We start from the raw sequence: 19,529 nt of genomic DNA on the forward strand, positions 1-19,529 counted from the left end.
TCCCACAGCTTGAATGAAGCTGGGTGATCAGCTTCATCTCACCTCCTGCGTGGTGGAGACTGCTGATGAAGTCAGAGAGCATTAAGGACCAAATCCCACTGAAATTCATTATTCTGGTAAAGGAAGAGACTTAAAAAGATAATTGCAAGATGGAAAGAATGTCAAGGTTGTCCTTCATAACAAATATTTTCAGGACAAGGACAAGTGGGAACAAAATGGCTTAAAGTCCATGGGACACATCAAATGCTTGCTGCACTTGAGGTCATTTTTTTTGTTAGATCATGACTTTGCTCATTTCTACATCAGACAAGGATGCTGAAAATCCATTGTTGCAAAGCATGTCTACATAGATTTGCAAGAAATAGCTATGCTGCTTTTTGGGTGTCTTTGGGATGTTTTTGTGACTGTAATGGCCTTCTTGTTTCACAAGGAAATTAAAAATCAAGGTAGCACCGACACCATGAGAGTTCCATAATTAAACACCCATCATGTACTACTGTTTGCGTTTCCGCATGATACCTTCAACTCTCACTGCTTCACCCCTGTAGCATTTTAATACATATTATTTGAGTTTCAGAATTTATTTTAGACAAGCTATTTCATCCTTTCACGCTTAAGCAACGTCCCATCTCAAACCCAAGTCTCCCAAGGCTTGCTTGGTGGCCCGGCTCTTCCCTATAAAGAAAGTTTCCTGCATTATTAGCTCCAAAATCCTCCAGAAATTAAACAGTCCTACAATTGCTCATAATGTTGCCAAATCCAGAGACCAGTCTTCCACTTCTCTTAGTAATAACTCATCGTGATACCAAGGTGTGAGTCTTACAGTTCATGTTGTTGACCTGATGGGAGTATGGCAGCTGTCTTAACAGTGTAGCTCTCAGGTGTTCTGTGGAACAATCTCTGTATGTCTTGGAAAGAATTTTACAAGGAAGTTGGGAGAGCTATTCTGATGACAAGATAATGCCAATGAGTAATATTAATGCCTACTGTCAGTAAGACTGAAAATCTACAGTTTCTCATGGAAATGGATTGACCGTTAAGGAAACGATATTTTCCCATAATTTGTTCTTTGAAATTGCAACATCAATTTTGCTGAAATGTTTCAGATCGAGACACTCACTGAGCATAAAAATTGCGCTTCAATAGTTACATTTGATTAAGCAGAGACTTGTCTTGTAATAGAAAACATTAGGCGAACTTAAAGACACACGTCACTCCTGTGCAGAACAGCTTCTGACTGTAGGCAAACATTTACCAATACCACAATAACAAACCAAATATTGTAATATTCTGTGTATCTGGATATAAAGAAATGCTATTTTTCCTCATTAACAGAAGAGCATCTGCACGATCTAATAGCTTTCTACGATGACATGACTGGCTGGGTAGACGAAGGGAGAGCCGTGGATGTTGTCTACCTTGACTTCAGCAAGGCTTTCGACACAGTCTCCCATGATATCCTCCTAGGGAAGCTGAGGAAGTGTGGGCTGGATGAGTGGTCGGTGAAGTGGATAGAGAACTGGCTGAATGGCAGAACTCAGGGGGTTGTCATCAGCCGTGCTGAGTCTAGTTGGAGGCTGGTAACAAGTGGTGCCCCCCAGGGGTCAGTACTGGGCCCAGTCTTGTTTAACTTCTTCATCAATGACCTGGATGAAGAGTTAGAATGTACCCTCAGCAAGTTTGCTGACGACACCAAACTGGGAGGTGTGGTAGACACACCGGAAGGCTGTACTGCCATTCAGCGTGACGTGGATAGGCTGGAAAGTTGGGCAGAGAGGAACCTGATGAGGTTCAACAAAGGCAAGTGCAGGGTCCTGCACCTGGGGAGGAACAACCCCATGCATCAGTACAGGCTTGGGGTGGACCTGCTGAAGAGCAGCTCTGTGGAGAGGGACCTGCGTGTCCTGGTGGACGACAGGTTAACCATGAGCCAGCAGTGTGCCCTGGCTGCCAAGAAAGCCAATGGGATCCTGGGGTGCATCAAGAAGAGTGTGGCCAGCAGGATGACGGATGTTCTCCTTCCCCTCTACACTGCCCTCGTGAGGCCTCATCTGGAGTACTGTGTCCAGTTCTGGGCTCCCCAGTTCAAGAAAGATGAAGAGCTACTGGAGAGAGTCCAGCGGAGGGCGACAAGGATGGTGAGGGGACTGGAGCTTCTCCCCTGCGAGGAGAGGCTGAGGGAGCTGGGCTTGTTCAGCCTGAAGAAGAGAAGGCTGCGAGGGGACCTAATATATACTTACAAATATCTGAAGGGTGGGTGTCAGGAGGATGGGGCCAGATTCTTTTCAGTGGTGCCCAGTGACAGGACAAGGGGCAATGGGCACAAACTGAGGCACAGGAAGTTCCATCTGAACATGAGGAAGAACTTCTTCCCTCTGAGGGTGACGGAGCACTGGAACAGGCTGCTCAGGGAGGTTGTGGAGTCTCCTTCTCTAGAGATATTCAAGACCCGCCTGGACAAGGTCCTGTGCAGCCTGCTGTAGGTGACCCTGCTTCGGCAGGGGGGTTGGACTAGATGACCCACAGAAGTCCCTTCCAACCCCTACTATTCTGTGATTCTGTGATTCGATTTTCCCAGTTTAAGGAAGTCTTAATAATATTTTCTCCATATTAAAATTAGCTTCTACAGTTATCCGTGTGCCTGTAAAATAATAATCTAAGAGAAGAGCTATGACAAGAAAGTCAGAACTGGTCAGGACACAGGACAACATTCCTTGAATTATAAAGTGCTATAAATAGCATTACTTTTCTTACATTATAAATAGGATTCTTATTAATAGTGTTACTCTGCTACTAATTGCAGAGCATGACTAAAATCTTTGGTATAGATTGACTACAGCTTCATCAGTTTAAATTTAACCTGTACTTCCTCACTATTTCAAGGGCATTATATACTGAGACAAAGGCAGAGTAGGCAAGGAAAGAAACAGTCTGTAAAATGAGCAGTAAGGACTGACTCTGAAGTACTAGTTATTTGAGTTTTATTAAATGCTTACAGTGCAAAACAAAAATATTCCTTGTAGAAGCATTCAGAAAAAATGCATGAATTACTTTGTTGCTTTATATTTCTCTGAATTGGCGCTTACTAAATTATCTAATTATGTTGATTTTTCTTCTCTTTGTCCATGGAAGATTTGTCCATACCTTTTGATAGTCTATGATAGTGCTTCGCTGCCCTCACAATTGGAAAACCACTGCAAGAGTCATGTTGAACTTTCAAGGTAATGCTACATTTTTTAATCCCATTCCCACCAATTGTAGAGAACAGCTGAATTCACAGAACTGTTTTCTGGAGTCCAGGCATTTGTTTTCCACATAAACACACCCCCCCCCCCCCGCCCGCAATTCCTTCAAGCTCTCTATAGAAGACAGTATTTCACTCTTCTCGTCTCCTCCATCTCCTTTGAGCTGCAGAGCTTCTGGCTGGGCTACATCCTTTGGACAAGGGCTCTCCATCCCCACGAGGGATAGAATAACAACATCTTGCTGTAACATTTGCCAGAAGTTTGATGCCTTTCATGACATTTTGCCAACACAGACTCAATCTGTGTTGCACCATAATGCCCGGATCCGTTTCCACAGCAATGCTATCTCCCCATTTATTTCCATTTCTTCTTTCTGCACTTCTTAATTTCCATTTTGTCTTTCTACACTTCTTAATTGTGTGCATTTGTCACTACTGAGTTTTGTCTTATTGCTTTAGGGGCACCTTCCCTCTACTTCATCAAGGACACATATATACTGTGACTACTATATTACTCAAAATTAAAAGACCTCTCTGGAGAAAATGATCAAAGGGTCTAGTTAAAAACTGTAAAAGGCGTGAACTGGAGACACACCCCACCCCAAGGGAGGAAAATGAGGTACTTACTCTCTGTCTATGACCAGACAAGTTACTGCTTCAGCTGCAATGACGTTGGCTGTTCTGACATCCTCCCTGAAAGCAAAAATACGTTTCTTCAGTAAGCCATATTATTTTCATGACCATTTTATATTTCTAAGTATACTGCATTCTTAAAGCACTTCAACAATAAATTTCTTGGTTTCACAGCTTTTTCCCTACATTGATTTGATATTCATCATCTGTACAGACTTCAAGCACACAAAAGCTAAAAACTCCACATGAGCAGAAAAAGAGGTTGCCCTTGTAAATAAGACATCCACCCAAGCATCAGCAAATGATTTTCATCTGTTTCAGGCACAGTCTTGTTTCTTACTATGCACATTCATGCACAGAGTTTTATCAGAATATTAGCTATTTGCATAGATTTATTTATGAACATCTAGACTTCTGCTCAGGTCCTTCTCCCCAAAAACCTACATAATATCTCAGTGTTTGAATATGAAGCATCCAGTTAAGTAGGACATCAGCTCCTACTCAGAGCTGTTACACTATGCATTTGCTATCTGAGCATGAAGGAGCCTGGGATTGTGCCTATAAAAGGGGCCTGATTAGGATGGAGCTTTTGAAAAAAAGCTGTAAAATATGAAGATAATTCATTCTAATCAAGCAGATTCGGTGTTTCATCAGGGTTATGGTGCTGTCGTTGCATTTTCTGTGTTGGCCAAACAAATGCATGGGATTCAGAGTCACTGTTTTATTCAAATCCACTCCAAACCTTTCCATATATAAAAGGTAAGTGAATTACAGGCAAAAGAGACCCACCTCTTTCAAACACACATAATTCATTTAGACTGGAAAAACACTGCAAGTTTCCACTGAAGCAGAAAATGAGATTTAAAAAAGCTATTAGAAACAGACTTTCCCCTGTTTAAAGACTGGAGGTATTTAAGCACTAATACAGTAAAAAAAGTATGGTGTATGTGCACTCATACAGGAATGTGCACTCTCCCTTTAAGGTAATCATCAATCAACTTTAATTACTTTTGAGCTATCTTTAATATATTCAAAACAGAGCAAGCAGAAATACAAATGAAAGAAACATTAATATTCAAGCTTATATTCAAATACTGTCTTTGAGTCTATTTTTGATGAAATTAAGCGTGTATTACTGCTAATTTATCCATAACGATAAACAAGATTATGGTAATTTAAAGCGTGTAGAAGAAGTAGCTGAATAGCGGTAGACAATTCAATTATCCCTATTAACTTGACAAACTTTGGTAAATATAGACAGGATAAGGAATGATAATATTTAATATGCCATTAAGTTGCTGTAGCCAACTTTTGCTGGTATATTAATACATTAAAATGAGTACGCAAACTTTTTCGTTGTTCATTAATTTCTGTTAAAACTTAACATATTTGTCCCATTATCTCAGATGCTTTTCTGCAACAAAAAGATAGTTTATACCTTTATAGTTATAGATTATAGACATGATTAGAGTTACTATATTATAGTTATATGATTACAGAAAAGTAAAATACAGCCATTGGTGGCTTCAGTTAAAACATTTTCAATAAACCTTAACATTAGTGATTAAAATGCGTAAGTAGCTGTTATGGTTTCCACTATCTTTTACTTAATACATCCTTTTAATCAGCTCAAAATTAACATAGAATGAAGGCACCTTCCCAAAGGGCACCTCACATAGCACAAACACCTGAACCAGAGGGACGGTGGGGTTTTTGTAATGCAGAAAGTCATGCGATTCTGAGGTTTCCTTATGTTCTGCAAAAGTCAGGGAAAAAACAGGGTTTTGTAAATGAATGATGATGTGGTTCATATATGAAGTGTTAAATAAAGAAATCACTGTCTTTGGTTATCTCCAAAGCCAACCTGTGCATCCTTGCCTACAAACTCCCCTCTGCCATCGCTGCAGGCCCCTCGTCCTGCAAATACCGAATGAAGGGACCAACAGGGGAAAGCAGCTTTCTGTTTCCACAGTTTAAATTGATTGTAAATGGGTTTATAAACCTCGCATGCTCTCCTGTTAGGGGGTCTTTACCAACCAGGCTGCAAGCAGGATTAAAAATCTCATCAAGTTTCTAGAAACAGAGGAAAAAAATCAACATATTTTCAGTTCTATATGAACATTAAACCTTTGTGTGCATCAGCTATGAAATACAACACATGCTCAGACTTCCAAACACTGACAGTACCTCACATACACGTAAAAATGACAAACATACCAGGTCCATGCCACTGATCTATGAATTAACCTCAGTCACCTTCAAGCAAAACAAATTTTCAGTCCATGTTTTAAAAGGCAATATTTCAACAGGCGGTCACCAGCACATGGCATTAAATGTAGCTACTAATTATTATAAATGCATGGCAATAAATGTAGCAAGTAATTATTAGAAGTGCAAGGCATTAAAAGCAACAATTATTAGAACTGCACAGCACTAAATGCCACAAGTAATTATGTGAAAGCCTTGCTTGCGAACACTGACTCAGATACTGTCCGGACTTCATCGCAGGAGTACTCATCACTGCTTCCCGAGAAACAGCACTCTTCGTCAGAGGAATCGCCTTCACTCTCCATATACTCCATCGCTAACGTTTGCCTCCACCATTTCCTCCCACGAAAATGCCTGATTCTTTCCAGCCCGTTACTATGTTTTGTCCTCTGGGCGAACTCTGGTATTTTACAGCCCCTCCAGCTTCAAACTTTAGAACTCGGAGAAAGGTCACAGCTGCTGGGGGGCGTTTCTAGGGTGCAGCATTGGGAAACACAAGCAGAAGGCATTTTGGAGCAACAAAGAGGTACAAGGCTGCACACGAGTGCCCATGAATCCTGCCACAAGCACGCATCTGAAAAACGGGGCAGAAGACCTTGTACCACTGCGCTTCATAGCTCCTTAACCCCATGGTGGAATGAGATGGCAATGCTATCCACATTCCTAACGCTGTTGCAAAGTGTCTTATCACATCACCATAAACATGAGTATATTATTTAAGAGATGAAATGCATATATATTTTTTCCTCATTATAATTTGGGCCCAGTTCACCACATACAACCTGTAACGTTTCAAAAATTCTGCTTATGATAAGCTGCCAACAACTTAATTTAAGAATGACATGTTTTTTTAACCATTTCCAGGAACTTTTTTTATTAAAAGTGTACTGAACCAATTATTTATAAGGCTGTGTTGGAAAACGCAAATATGAAAAATATAGGCAGCTTTGACCAGAGACAAGGTCATACATCAGCCTCTGTTCTCTGAATTTACCTTAGGCTGTAAAAATCCAACTTCGATTTTAAAATCTTTGAAATTATTCCCATCTTTGTACTTTTTACCTTCCTACAACCCCTAATTCATTGGAGTCCTGTTCCAACACCGGCTCTCACAGGTCCTGCCACACCTAACCTCTTAATAATGCTGATATAATTCTTCGAATAAATGGAAACTGTATTTGGATGATTTAATTCAACAATATATCATTATATTTGCTTGAAACTTGCTGTTACATCACCAACAAACACTGCTCTGCTGTCTCCCCAGAAGAACGACACAACTGGTGCAACCTTGGCATGACGTCTGCCCAGCTTTTGGGATTGGTGCCCCCCAGACACAGGCTCCCAGCACAAAATAGCATTTATTAGGAGGTGCAAGTATGCTGCTGCATGAAGTACCATGTTTATAGCTGAGCCTCTTCTGCTTGTCTCCTGACTGGCATTTTGTCAATCAAAATTGATTTCAAGCTAAAATATAGTACAGATGGTTGTAGGTCTCTAGGTAGGCAAAACCCTCTCTTTAAAGGATAGAGCTAGGGTTGGTTTTCCGGAACATCACCAAATTTGGGTACCGCTCCTCAAAATACCCAATAAATATAATTTTTATCTCCCATATAAAGTCATGGTGTAATCAGAAAATACCCAACAAAATAATACAGGGAGGTAGATATGCTGGGTTTTGAGCTATTACCACTAAATTCAAGCTGTTACCTGATTTTGCCCATAATTTTTTTCCTTTCACTTCTTTCTGACATACCTTGTCCTAAATACTTTAAATCAACCTAATTAAAAATACCATAACAAGGTCAAGTGTACAGTGCCGGAAAGTGGTAAAATGCATTAAAGAACTACAATATCAGCAAATTAGGAACCTCCGGACAGCCTTCCTGCAGCAAACTTTTAAAACCCACCAGGGAAGATCTAATTTTTTCTTTTCATCTTTTCTTTGAAAGCCCTCATTAACACCATTCTGAAGTTTAAATGATCTAAACACTAATTTCCATAAGTCCCACGGGACTTGAGCTTTCTGCCACAGACCTCTCCCAGGCAGCTGCAGCTTCTGCAGAGCAACCTCCAAGGACCAGACAATGACCTATCTACTCTTGGTGGGTGGTCAAGGCCCTTTGGTACTCGGTCAAAGAAAAATGGGTTGTCATCATCATTTTTAGACAAAGAAATAAAAACCTCTCAACAATCCTAAATATACTTTTTGAGATACTTCTGCAGACAATAGCCCTTTTGCAGCCTACAAGCTCAGTTAGGTAGCACGGCCATCGCTCTTCCCAGGAAACACACTCTGATCAAGGCAGGTGTCACCTGTGGGAAGTTTTACCCGAAACACTAGGACTATCCTTGTAAATGATGTGATCCCTTAACACACAAGGAAGCAAAAATGTGGGCTAATTTTATGCTACCCTAAACTGGTACAGTATGTGCCACTCTGCACCCTCTTTCCTATTTTTCTCGGTAGCCATTTTTGAAGTCAAGTCAGTGCAGACCTACAGAACAGCGATGTGGTTCAACATGACTGATGGTATAAGCCATGGTCTGTACCAGTTACCTGGATCTATTGTCTGATTTTTACAGGGAAAAAACACCCCGTGCAGACTGAGGTTTGGTTTCCCAACACCTCAGCTTTCTAAGAATATAACATTGATTTGCCATTGGTTTTGACTATAAAAATACATTACTGGAATTAACAAATACAATGTAGTCTACTAAACTTCTAAAAATTTTAACGTGAACTTAATACAATGTGCAACTTAAAAAGCTTCACTTGAAAAGAGTTATGGCATTGAATAAAATCTACGAAAATCCCATAGTTGCATAGGAGAAGGTATTAAAATCACACCTTCTGTAACAGGAATTAAATATGATAGGAAAGAGATTTTGCTTCAGGGTACCCCAATTTGAAGGCATGTATCAAAACACACACACAACCAGTTGCACACCTGTGTAATTTAGGCTATATGGCTACTGTGAAAAGGAAACATCTCTTACAGAACAACAGCTCAGTTTGTTCAGACAAAATGGGTTAGAAATACTATTTTACAGGTTTTTTATTCAATATAAGCAAAATGTACAACTCTCCAAACTGGCTAGAAAAATGTACCAACCTCATCTCATAATTTTTTTAATGTTTTGTGAGCATATCATTACCACTTACTTAAATATGTTTCTAAAACATATTTATACTCCCAGTGGCACCAACTGAAAGGTTTAAGTCCTGGCAAGGACTGCATAACAGGATTTACAAAAAAAAGCCCTTCCTAATTACTCATTTTAATATTTACAAAGTTAAGGACTCAGAAATGGTGAACAGGTCTTTCAAGACTCTGTTGGTCAGAAGAATTCTGATTTGTCCTTTGTGTACTAACACTTCTGAAAGCAAATGAAACTCCGAACAGCTACGAAGATTATGTGAAGTTTTAACTCAAAACTCTCCCAACAAGTCACAATGTGCTGGGATCATTTCAGGATGCTGTGTGAAGTCTGACAATTATTTTCTGCTTCACATTAATGACGGATGTTATATCACTAAAATTAAATCACCTGGAGGGCTTCTCCTTCTTTCAAGTTTCATGAATGATAGAAAATCAAGTCCAATTTATATAAAATACAATTTATTTTGGTATTAATGCCAATGTCCTAATTTTAAAGACATATATATACATAATTTTTGCAGTCATTGTATGTAGTTAGAGAAACAACCGCTGTTACAAATACCACATTGGACTGTGACTGCTCCCTTGTCTGCGTCGCCACTGCCTACAGCTCAGCCTTGAACAAGCCATTTCACTATCTGATTCCTATATTCCTACATTCCATTATTTTCCTGTATAGGAATATATTTCTAGATATATGAAAATTTCTTGTATTTCACTATATGGCTAAATTTCACTACCCAATTCCTACATTCCAATGACAAAAATAATTTAATTTACTGTGTGATTGTCTGGGTCTACAGACAGAAGAAACTACACAAGAGATGGCTGCTGTTATTTTAATTGGAAATAAAGATCTGACATAGTGATGCTTCTGAATTAACAAGTGTTACATTATCGACTACCTATGCTGATATTGTTAGATGTAATGAAGATAAATGGTGCCAAAAATAGCATTAATTAAAGCAGAAGCACTATGACAGGCACTATCATATATAATATGATAATATTGAACCCAATCCTGCCCCTTGGAAGCAAATGGGGAGATGCAGGGGGCAACAAGTATTGAAAATACAGAGATATTCTGCTGCATTTTTAAAAACTGGTGTAAAATCAGCCCCTGCTAGCCACCTGCACATTTACATACATGTTCATAAGCTGCCAGCAACTCAGGAAACCTAGAGGGTGTTGTGTCCTCTGAAAACTATTCTGAGAAGAGAAAGGTATGTGCCCTCGTGATCTGAAAGCAGAGAAAAATGGCCTTTCTACCATGAAGTTGGCATAAATCTGATGGTACCTGTTCTTTTGACAGTCAGCATGAGGATTTTCCCCTTGCTGCAAGGCATAATCAGGCTCTTCTGCTAATTTCTGGCTGCAAGGTAATCATGGCTGCAACAACATGAAAGGGTTATGAACCACACGGGTCACAACATTAATAAAGAACAGATAACTTTTGGTATATTCTCACCATATTTAATCCATAATTGATAATTGCAAACTACTTAGGAAATAATCTATGACCTCTGCCACGACTAATTTAACTCACAAGCACTAAGTTACTAATTTGCCATTATTTACTCAGCTATATTAAAATCAAATAAAACTGTGATCAGAGAGTTGAAGGAACAGGGTACATCTACTACACATGAATAATATCAACACTGCACTTACACAATGTTGTTCTAAACCAAGTGCAAGAGGTTCACATGACCACATTTAAATCTCTGAAGCAGCTAAAGTATACAATAATATCTCTAAATGTATTTTATAGGTGAGTAAACCAATGCACACAGGCAGCAATTAGCTTCAGTACTACCAGAATGGGCAGCTGGCTTCTCTTCAAGAACTAACAAGGCCACATTCATTTGGCCTAACATCTTTATTGTGTTGGCGTGGTCGTCAAGCCACATGCATGTGATTGCTGTAGAGGCAGGGGTCAGATCATCCCTGAACTGTGCCATACCAACCTTATTATCTGTAGCTACTGTATTTATATCCCAAACCCTACAATAACACAGAAGTCTCTTCAGTCAGACTAGTGGAAACGACTGCATCCAAAGCAGTCTTCTTACAGGCTGAGGTGCTTACGTAGCTGGATTTTTTTCCCCTCCCTTCAAGTATTTATACGACTGTTATGCTCTTTTTTTTTGCTTGGCTTTTTTGTGTGTTGAGAGCAATGGGACAAACATCCTCTGTCACGCTGAAGTGATAAGCAATGTACTTGGCTATCAAAACCACATCTCATCACAAGGATATCTGGCCTATCTGCAAACAGCAAGAGGCCTTTTCAGTTGAGAACATTTTTTAAGTGTTTATCATGAATTCATGACTTATTTTTCTTAAGAACAACTGTATTCTAAACAATGGTCTTGTTAAATTCCTAAGCACTGTGAAGAAGGGAAGGGGAGTTGTGATGAGATTATGGCTTTGCCTTTATGGATGCCAGCAGCAGCACCTAGATGACAAGCCGTGGCAGCTAATCATTCACCACTGCTTGTCCTTGACTGGCACTACCAGCCTTCGCCACCAGGCTTCCTGGGTACCAAATTCTGACTCCCCTATACTACAGGTCACTGCAATCTCACCTAAGGCATGTGGTTTCCACCATACTCTGATCTACCTCTTCACACGGCCATTGCTCTGCTTGTGTCAGTGGATCCAAGTGCCCCCACCCTGGTCACTGTGCCCATCTCACCTTCTTCCCCATGTTACCAACTCCTCCGCAGCTACCCATCTCTTCCTTACTCTGCAGGCCAAATTCACTGCATCCCTCTGTTACTCCATAAATCCTTTGACTTTCTTCTATAGCACCCAAATGCTGTCATTGATGTCAAGGACTTCAGTTTATATTAATATAGTTTGTCATTGCCCTGAGCATGCCAACAGGCTTTAATTGCCCTGAGCAGCCTCACTGGGACCTTCACCCAACATTTTCTGCCCATTGTCCAGGAGCTCCATTTCAGCTCAGTCTGGGACCATCAGTTGTATGTACAGAGCTGTCTCTTGTTTCTAGCCCTATTTCTTGGATGGACCTTGGATCTACAATGTAGGTAGCTCGTGTCCCATCTCCTAAATGGACCATGCCTGATGCTGTAGCCTGGTTTCTAGCCCAGTCTCTGCCCATTTCCTGCTGCTCTGGGCAGGACTCCTTGGGTGGACTCAGGACCTTGGTCATTCCCTCCTTGTGTCTGGGAGTGCAGGAGCACTCTGTTACCAGCACCCAGGTCAGGACCCAGTCTCACTCAGAATAAGTTTCGCTTGGCTAATTACAGCAAATCATAGAATGCTTTGGGTTGGAAGGGATCTTTAGAGGTCATCTAGCCCAACCCCTCTGTGGTGAGCAGGGACATCTTCAACTAGGTCAGGTTGTTTAGAGACCCGTCCAACCTGGCTTTGAATGTTTCTAGGGATGAGACCTCCACTACCTCTCTGGGGAAACCGTTCCAGTGTTTCACCACCCTCATCATAAAAAATTTCTTCCTTATATCTAGTCTAAATCTACCCTCTCTTAGTATAAAGCCATTACTCCTTGTCCTGTCACAACAGGCCTTGCTAAAAACAGCAGCGAACCCTTTCTTGTATTTGCTGCATGAAAGGTCATGCTGATAAATGGGAAAAAAAGCAACATAAGCAAGAGCAGCGAGAGTCATTTTGGACTTGAACAAAAAAATTAACACCCTGGACACCAACAGCTAACCATGTTGAGGACCGCATTGACATCTCCTGTTGCGAGTGCAGCAAAGGAGCTGGAGGTGGTCACTGCTGCTCTTTCTTCACCAGCCTGTTCACATCTTGTTAAGTGAGGTTGCACAGATAGCTTCCAGACTAACTAGCAGGGCTCCTGTGAGAAATCAGTGTCCTCCACAAACTTCTCACAGCCTCCTGCTGATGCAATTAGCTCTGCTGAGGCTCTGCAAGCCTGTGCTTCCCATCCAGCTTGTGCTTTCATTTGAGCACTGCGCTAAACTGTAGCACAGAGACTTGACCCAACTTTTAGACAGCTGGAGTGAGTACCAGCCGCACTCAGAAGAGCTGCAGAGACTAAATGAGCCCATGCTGGGCTCCACACTGCAACGCTCAACTCCTCCGATGGTTAGGTTAATGCCTGAGAAGCCAACTAGAGCATCCCTCTGCAACATCACGGTCTGCAGCGCTGATGTAGCCCTATTTTAGTCTGAGTACTCAATTTTTTGTTCTATGTGTTATTTTATGGTGGGAATAGCATGGAAGGGAAAATTGTAGCCAAGTTTATCATCAATAAATATGTAAATCTGCTCATTTTCTTCAGTCTTATTTTCTCCTTTCTGTGCATGGAGTGATGGGAGCAGATTTTATACTTCAGCTCTGTGATCACCTTGAACTGATCCAAGATATATCAAACCTTCTGCAGGCTTAGTTTTCTGGTAAATCAGTGCAACTCACTCCACAGGCAGTAACCACTAGTTGTAGGGAAAGGGACTTGGTGGCAACACATGGCCAAGAAGGAACAGGGAAGTTCAAGACCAGTCTCTGGTACAAACACAGCCATGTGATCACTTGAGATGACTTTATAACCACATCTTAAATGATCTGTGCTTGCCTAGAAAATACATATGACCAAACCTTCATCCCTGTTTTGTCTGTCGAAGGTGTGAAGGTGGGACTAGAAATCCTCCCCATCTTTCAGACACTTTGTTTGCACTTGTAGAAGACCACTACAAAGTGGTTTTGTCTTGACATTGCCATTGTTGTCTCTTCCTGGCCTCCAAAAAACCACCACAACGACCTGCATGAAAGCGCTTGCGCATGGAGTAGCACGTGGACCGGCAAGAGAGGACTTGTCTAAGCAGGCAGCACGTATGGCATGAACTGCATGTACGCGGACATGCTCTGCGCATGGGCAAATGCCCCTATAAAAGGGCAGCACATGCTCCTCGGAGCTCTCTTGCTCTCCTCCTTGCCGCCAGACCTTGTCCTCACCAGGGCCTCCACGCCTGCACAGAGACTGATCGGACATCACTGGACATCGTTGAATCCATGGTGGTGGTAATCGATTCCATCCCCCCCCCCACCCACCCTCCTTTCCTCACCTGCTGGGGTTTTTTCGACTTTACTCCTTTCTTTCTTTCTCCTGTCCTCCCCCCGCTGCCATCCTCGTCTGACCTCCAATTCCCAGTTCACCAAAATAAAGTTTACAAGGTTGCATGGCATCTGACTCTGTTTGCATCTTAATCTCATCCTTGGGATCGTATCGAAACCTCCCCGATATTGGATCAGGACAGCACTCCCTCATGATTTCGCCGTTCAAGCAACCACTGACTAATCACAAAAACTACCAAGCTATGGAAAGGTTGCATTTCTAACATAAACCAGCACAATATAACTGCTTAAAAAAAAATTGCATCAAACTAAAGAGAAAAAGCAAAAGATATTTTGCCTGTGAAAGACATCATCACAAGAAACCTATTTTTTATCCATTAGAAAGTACTCATAGACCTTAATGAACAATCTCACTAGTAAAAAAAAAGAAGGATACAGTACATTTAAAAACTATTGCTAAACCCTCCCTTGCTTATGCTCTATCATCACTAATAAATTTACTAAAAAACCCCTTCAAACCCAGTTAAGTAAGTTCTGGAAAGCAGCATAATACAGTCTTAGAAAATAAAGTGAAAAATCTGAAAAATTGATTTGCTGCAGACTGAGGAGAAGATAAAAACTTTGAAGAAGCACTGAAAAAAGCCAAAAGAGATTTCATGCTCCACCTGCACTGAGCCTAGAGGAGCAGGGGAAAGTCCTTTCAAGGCAGCATTTGCAGTCTTCATTCAGTAACCACAACACAAAATAAACCACAACTTAAAACAAATACAACCCCAAAGTTGCTGATGCTCCAGGCAGTGCTATCCACCTCTTAACTGTAATTTCTCTTAACTGTAATTTCTCTGCAGATTTAAAAACCACTCTACAACTGAGTTTCTGGAAAAACGTGCTGTTGTCCTGGATGGCAATGCAGAGTGTTTCGTTGCTCTTCTACTGGCAAAGCAGCTGTGCAGCACACATCTTCATTTGCATGGCATTTTACATTTATGTAGTTAATGCTAATTACTGTGGAGATGGATGTATTTATTTTTCTAAATCTATTTCAGTAGGAAATGATTGGCTGTCTCTGAAAGCAGAATTACACTAGAAATACATATGGTTCTTTGTGGCTAGTACTGACTCTCCGCTTGTCCTAGTGAACACTTGTTCTCATCCTGTAAAAGCAGAGGACATGACATCTAAGCACTAACCAATGCACAGAAAGAATAATGGTTTTGTCTTTCTTGCATCTTGTATTAAGTCAGGTGTTGCTGCCTTTGCCTTCAGGAAACATCCTGAACTCCACTGGTTTTGGTTGTTCCTGGTGTCCGTAGAAACCGATACTTCTATATTATAAGAGCAGCTATGCCATAGGTTAATTTACATTCTAATTTTCACAGTCAGTTGAGGTGAGAGAGATTGGCCCACTGCCTTTAAATATTGTCTTTTACTATTCTTCTTCATGCTAAAGGTTTTGTATAGCATATCATGATTTTTATTCCTAGAAATCCATTAATGTCGTTTAATTTCTGCACCTGCACCCAGTGCCACATACAACCTTGTGTTCAAGTCCAGACAGATGATACCTGTTGTGGTTCCCTTGTCGAAAAACAGGGTTCTCCTGCACATACACAACATGTGACATTTTCCTTCAAGCCTTTGAAACCAATTTGGAAAGAAAGGATAATTAAAGATTGTATATCATTGTCATTTTCCAGCTTGTAGTAGACATAATGATCCCCTTGCTCCCGATGTTTCTTGTTCTTCCCACTTATGACGGCACTCGTGACTTGATAGATTCACCTGTTCATTTTCAGAAACTAGACTGGTCTGAGATTGAGGATGGAGATAATGAGGTCCCCTAAGTCTGAATCTACTTTCTTTGTAAAGTTTTGATTACCTTTCATTTGTAATAATTGCTATGCCTTCATCTGCATCTTGGCCTACGGTCACAGCACGGCCAGCTATGTAACAACCACCTCTCCTCTGATGCCTACTCTTCATTTAGTAAAAAAGAATAAGATAATCATGCTTTTACTTGATAAAACCAAACAAAAATCTCACAGTTACTAGGCCTGATCACACTTCAGTCACAAGACAGTTTAATGAAGAAAACAACAGCTGGCTCTGCTTGGAGGAGCAGAGTGAACCGGAGGAGCTCCAGAGGTCCCTTCTGACCCAAGTGGCTCTGTGCTCCTCTGATGAGGACAAGACATGCAGTATTTCAGAAAACATCAATTGAAGTATTACACCAAACATCTCATTTACAGTCTTTAAAGTTAAAGAAAATAGATTAGAAAAGATAAAATTACAAGTACCAGATCAATCAATAACAGTCTATTGAAAATAGAGCTTAAACTTGAAAAACAGCCTAATCTTCAAATAACAAAGATTACTGGTCTTAAACAATACGTTCCACACATAGGATGCGACACTTCCCTACCACAGGATTTTGCAGATCTTGTTTTCCAGAATGTATTTCCTTAGTAAAACCAAACCAAAGCAAGGAATCACAGAGCAAGAATCCAAGATACAATGTTTGACTATCCACGACTCTGCCCCATCCAGCAGCTGCAGAAAAGCATCAAAATGAACTCTGATAAACACATCCTTATAAAAGGAATAATCACTCATATTTATTAACTGATAATATTACAACTGCTAGAAGTAAATTATGTTGATAAAAACAAAATTTTTTTGTTTAAAAAAAATCTTTAAATTATGTTTTACAACCGACACGTCTAAGGGAATTACAAAGAGAGTCTGTGACCAGCTCTCTGTTGCCACGAGAATCCTAGCCAAGGAATCAAACTGATGTGGAAAGAAATGAATTTGTTTCTGGCACTGATGGGGGTGACACCTCTCTGACCTACAGGAAATTATGCTGCTGGACTATAATAGAAGTGATAGAAGAGCAATTTTTAAGAAATTTAGGAACTTTAAGAAAGCACACTTCCAGCTTTTCAAGGAGTTAGTCAGAAGGACCCCCTGGGAAACAGTCAATTCTCATTCCTGGCCTCGTCTCCTACTGGTGGCGGCATGCTGATAAATGTTGCTACTGCTTTGAACAACCCCAACAAAAGGTATTGTACGACAGCAACAGCTGCTGGTCTCAACAGCACAATGTTATACCAGCTCTTTTGTACTGTGGAGTGGCCGGTCTTCTTCTGAGTGGATGTGTACCACCCTGACATAATGGAATTTGTCGCTTCAAGGGCTTTGAGGGCTAGTTTTATATGACTTTATATGAGTTTTATATGGCATGTGCTGATGAATACCTGAATATCAAGGTGGAAGATTCAGCAGCCAGCACTGGGGAATGCACAATAAAAACCTAAGCAATTATCATAGCCATACTTTAAAACCCTTATAACCCTTCAAGAAACTTTCTCCTTATTTTATAATTTATATCATCCAAGTAGCTATTTAAGAACAAATTGTGATGAATCCCAACACTGTGTTTGAATATGGGGCCACTGAACACAGGAAACAGCAGAATGACTTGCATCAGTAAGTAACAGCAGGTGCAAATTTGTTCTCCCCTTCCTTTACTCATCCAGTGAGCAAAGGTACTGCACAGCAGGACTGCAGCTCTTCTCCAGCTTCTTAGCCCTCCAGTCTATGTACAATTTATTGGACCATCATCAGCTTCATTTGGAGCAAAACCCTTCACATGCCACAGTCCCATGCAACAGCCCTAGCACATCAAAAAGTTCCAGATAAATCAAGTTAAGACCATACCTCTTTTGGTGAGGCAGGCATGCCCCACTACATATTGTATTTCTAATTCAAATCTGAATTTTAAATGATAGATGGATATGAAATGAAACCATAAATTCTAACATTTTGAGAGCTGAGTGACTTGGCCCACAGATGCAACCAATGCAAGTCCAAGCTCCTCCTGTAACAGGTCCGCACTAAACCACTTCAAGTGTTACAAGGGGCAATCTCTTAATGAAATTGGATAAAGCATTAAAAGGTTTTAAAAAAAATGCCTGGCTGAAGAAGAAATGAGTCAAAACTTAAATGACATGATTGAGAACATTGAAGCAGGTTGGTTTCCAACCATTTTTAATTGATTTAACATTGAACTGCATTCTACCTCATTATATATAGAGAAAACCATATCTATCCAGAGCTGGAAAGGGAGAAAATTTAGGTAGGATTAGAATTTCGGCATAGATCCCATTAATAAGAAAACCTACATTAGCTAAAACAAAGCACTAGGGTTTTGCTGATGGTTTGTTGTCATATCAAATTGCTTAAAACCCACTTGTTTAGTTAAAACTTCTACAGAACATGAAAAAGAAACCTTTTTATATCACTCAATAGTAACAGAAAGAATACCTGGGCTTTCTTCCCTACAATCTCTATTTAGCTCAAATGCCAGAAAAGCACTGCAGAATTTCAAATAAGCTATACTTGTAATTTATGGGTATCACTTTTCATAACTTACATACAGCTTTACAAAATGACTATGACAAGGATTACTTTGTACTATTTTACTATATTATGACCTATGTAATCTTCTATAACCACAAAATACAAACCCTGCATAAATGATTGAGAATGGGATATTGCTTTTTTTTTTCATCTACCTAAAGCTTTCATCTTGCCTGCAGTGATCAGAGCAGTGTGAAGCCCAGAAATCCTACTTATAGAAATGAGGTCAATGACTGAATTATATAGACGGTTTTTGAACATAGTAGCCTAAGTAGTCTGTGAAAGTCATCTAGAAATTAAGAATTACATTTCTTTATAAGTGTTCTTATACTAACATTCCCAATATGGATCTTCTTGCTCGGCAGTAATAGTACTATTAGGTGCTCTTGGGATGTCAGTATCTCTATGGAAATGCAATTTCTGCTCAATTAATTTTCTAAAGATGTGAAATTCTGGTCCATTCATGACATAGCAAAGTTTTAGATAAAAGCTACTGTTTTTCCAGAGTATTGAAATTTCACATGCGTGTTTCAAGGAAGGATTCCCCTTAGCCTTACACAGTCATCCATAAACGCATTCATAGGTCAACACTTAATAAACTTTTTGATTCAAAGACATTGTTTGAAAAATATGTAGATTTCTTTTTTTTGAGAAAAATTTATGAAGCAACATTATATTGCTTTGTGCTTACACCAATAAGTTGAACCTAAAAAAATTGT

The 19,529-nt window shown here is 40.2% G+C and overlaps 1 protein-coding gene across 5 annotated transcripts in view; it reads right to left on the bottom strand.

Annotated features, from left to right (window-relative positions):
- Positions 1-19,529, bottom strand: part of PRKG1 (protein kinase cGMP-dependent 1) — a 553,253-nt gene that overhangs the window by 75,716 nt on the left and 458,008 nt on the right. For 4 of the 5 annotated variants that reach the window (XM_075423234.1, XM_075423233.1, XM_075423236.1 and 1 more), the window contains one exon: positions 3,872-3,937. In XM_075423234.1, the coding sequence (XP_075279349.1) occupies positions 3,872-3,937 (66 nt within the window). Of the gene's footprint in view, positions 1-3,871; positions 3,938-6,358; positions 6,498-19,529 lie in introns of those variants that run through there. The other variant, XM_075423237.1, reaches the window with a different exon arrangement.

Source organism: Opisthocomus hoazin, chromosome 6 (genome assembly GCF_030867145.1).
Source record: "Opisthocomus hoazin isolate bOpiHoa1 chromosome 6, bOpiHoa1.hap1, whole genome shotgun sequence".
NCBI classification, from domain to species: Eukaryota; Metazoa; Chordata; class Aves; order Opisthocomiformes; family Opisthocomidae; genus Opisthocomus; species Opisthocomus hoazin.